This window comes from Neophocaena asiaeorientalis, unplaced genomic scaffold (assembly GCF_003031525.2).
Source record: "Neophocaena asiaeorientalis asiaeorientalis breed wild unplaced genomic scaffold, Neophocaena_asiaeorientalis_V1.1 scaffold30, whole genome shotgun sequence".
Taxonomy (NCBI): domain Eukaryota; kingdom Metazoa; phylum Chordata; class Mammalia; order Artiodactyla; family Phocoenidae; genus Neophocaena; species Neophocaena asiaeorientalis.
The window spans coordinates 6,321,565-6,324,433 of record NW_020174923.1 but is presented as its reverse complement, the minus strand read 5'-3'; the positions used below and the strand labels follow the sequence as shown (position 1 = coordinate 6,324,433).

The 2,869-nt window shown below is 61.6% G+C and overlaps 1 protein-coding gene across 4 annotated transcripts in view; it reads left to right on the top strand.

Moving 5' to 3' along the window:
- Nucleotides 1-449: 449 nt before the first annotated feature.
- BTBD17 (BTB domain containing 17) overlaps nucleotides 450-2,869 on the top strand; it is a 5,882-nt gene continuing 3,462 nt past the window's right edge. The window contains exons 1-3 of one of the 4 annotated variants that reach the window (XM_024761186.1): nucleotides 450-715; nucleotides 938-977; nucleotides 1,428-1,633. Coding sequence is in view for 1 of the 4 variants with exons in the window: in XM_024761188.1 (XP_024616956.1) it covers nucleotides 1,919-2,003 (85 nt within the window). In the remaining 3 variants the exon portion in view is untranslated. The other 3 variants (XM_024761184.1, XM_024761187.1, XM_024761188.1) reach the window with 3 other exon arrangements.

Genomic DNA, 2,869 nt, shown 5'->3' with positions numbered 1-2,869 from the left:
CTTGGGGGTGTACGTGACAATCGCTGAGATGCTGAGAAGACACAGGTGCCCTGGCTCCTAGGTGGAGTGGGGGAGATTCCAGTGCAGGCAGCCACACCTCTAGGGGCTGATGCAGCGCGAAGTTAAGACCATTTTCTGAGTAGTGGGTTCTCGTAGCCTCATCTTTTTATCATCAACATTCCTGTCGGAAAGCATTGCACATGGAAGCCGGGATGCCCTCAGAGGCCACGACCCCCGTCACACTGAGGCTCTGTTTTTCTGAGCTGGGCCAGGGAGGTGGTGCAGCCCACGGGAAGGGCAGGCGGGCAGCCAGTGGGCAAGGGATGGTGGATCTGGACGAGGGGAACCAGGCGTGAAGGTCAGGACAGCCGGGAGGGGTTTCCGCTGGGCTGGACAGCTACATGTTTGCCAACCCGGACGAGGCAGGTGCCAGACCCACTTCCCGCTCTCTCTGTGGCTCCAGAGAGGGGGGTGGAGCTGTTGGGTCTCTCTGTGCCAGCCCGGGGCAGAAATCAATGTGTGGAGCTGGTCCCTGGCATCCAGAGAGCAAAGGAGGGTGGGCTCCCACCCATCCCCAGTTAAAGACCCAGCCTCAGGAGAAACTCTGAGCTGGATCTCTCAGGAGCACACCCCACCTCCACCATTTCAATTCAACAACTTGGAAGGACTCCCTCCCATGGAGATCGGGGCCAGGCCCTACTTGCTTCTGGAAAAGGTGAGGCCTCCCCAGCACCTGCCCACCCATAACACACACCCCTTGGGCTCTAGACGCCACCCTCCTCTCTCTGTCCTCCTTTGTCCTTAGAAGAGCTCTCCTCTGTACTAACCCAGCTGAAACGGCCACCTAGCTCTCTGCCTGTTTCTCCAACTGTCAGGGTGGGGTACTGGGTCTGCTGTGTGTCTCCTTGGAACTCTGAGATGGGAAAAATTACACTAGGAGGTCGGACAGAAGCTGGTAAAAGAAGCCTTCCAACAAGGTGAACCAAGAGACCTGAGACCTCTCGGGAAGGTGAATTAAAGGAAGGAAGTGACCAGGCATCTCCAGTCCCCATGCCTGGATTTGGGCTGCTTGGGCGGGGGGTGGGGTGCCTGCCGAGGACCAGCCTCCAGCGAGGCGGCCAGCTCTGTTCTGGGCAGGGGTCCTCCGTGCAGGGGTGCACAGGCTCGGGTGCAGCTCCTCTATGCCCAGCCCTGCCATCTTAGCTCACCTTGACCCTGGGTGAGGGGTGTGATGGTCACAGCCCCCACCTCCCTAAAGACTCATCACCCTCCCAGGAACATTCTTCAAAGAAGACACGAAAATGCTACCAGTTACCCCGTGGGCCCCTATTTGAGACCCTTGCCCTCCTTTCTGGAGAGCCAGCCCACCCCAAAATGGGAGAGGGGGAGGGGTGGGAGCGTGAGCTGCCGCCGTGTTTCTCTTCCAGGCCCTTCCTTTGCCGCCGGCTCACCGCGGCTCCCCAGCCGTGACGCTGGCAAGCTCGTGCTCTGTGCCAGGGTGGAGGCTGAGCCTGGGATCCGGGGACCGGGCCGGCGACCCTCTGCGCTGGTGGCGGCGACTGGTTCTGGAGCCCCCTGCCTGCCCTTTGGAGAGCCTTAAACTTCCCAGAAGAGGAATGAGTCGCTGTGCCAGGTGGTAGGAGCTATGGGGGAGGGTGCCGGATCCGTCCCCCTCAGGGGCCCACCGGCAGTACAATAGCCCCTGAGGCTGCTGCTCTCTGGCTTAACTCGTTGCCTGGGCAACAGCTGGGGCCCGTTTCCACCAATCCACGGCAGAGGCTGGGTGGTGGGCGGGAAGCCAGCCGGGGAAGGGAGGGCACCAGCCCCTTGGGCGGGACCCTATATAAGGAGGAGGAATGTGAGTGGAGAGGTCTGGGCTTCGCTCTCCCTCCAGTGGGCTTGGGGACAGGGCACAAAGATGCTTAGGCTGGGCTACACCAAACCTGGGTCCTGGGCCAGCTTCTGGGCCATCCTGACCCTAGTGGGCCTGGTCGCTCGTGCAGGTGAGTGGGCAGGGGGCAGGGAGAAGGGGCAGGACCTTCCGGCTTTAGCCACACACGGCCAGGAGGGGGCGGTGTCCAGCCAGCCAGGACGGGCGCAGAGTGGATTTGATCACACAGCTCCGTGGAGGAGGGCAGCCTGCCTCCGAGGGGACGAGGGCTGGGCAGGCAGGCAGGCAGGAGTCTCAACGACAAGAAGACCCTTCCACTGTCCATTGTCCCAGGCAGCTGGGCCCAGCTAGAGGCGAGTGGGGTGCCATCAGCATTCAGGGCCTTCAATGTGACAGCTTGGAGAGGCGGAGCTGGGAGATAACCTCGGGCTCCTCTCTCACCCTTTCTTCCTCCCTCTGTCTCCCTCTTGATTTACACAAAGATGCTCTGCTCTCCTGTGAGTGCCCTCTCCAAGAGCGCACATGGGCCTCGGGACAAGTGTGTGTGTGTGTGAGTGTGTGTGAGTGCGTGTGTGTGCATGTGTGAGTGTGTGTGCGCGCGCGCGCTGGGGGGTAGGTGTGCCCGTCTGCTGCTGTCAGCTCCTCACACTGTGCTCCGCTTGGAGAAGCTGCTGGCAGTGTTTTCTGTCATTGAGTTTTCTGTCACCGAGGGCATGTCCCCAGCTGACCCTCACGGTATCCCTGGAAACATGCAAGAAGGGCCCAGCGCGCCCAGCCTGCAAGGCGGGAACACCAGCCTCAAGGCACAGGTACCCCGAGAGTCCTGTCCAGGACAAGCTGGCCCTCTGTGCTTTCTCTGGTCTCCCGCAGGCCAGTGGAGACGGGACCCAGGAGGGCTGCTGGGCCTGGAAGCAGCTTCCCCTCCAGGCTGCAGCCTCCTCTCACAGCCAGGCCCTCCCCTCCCACTCAGCGCTGGGG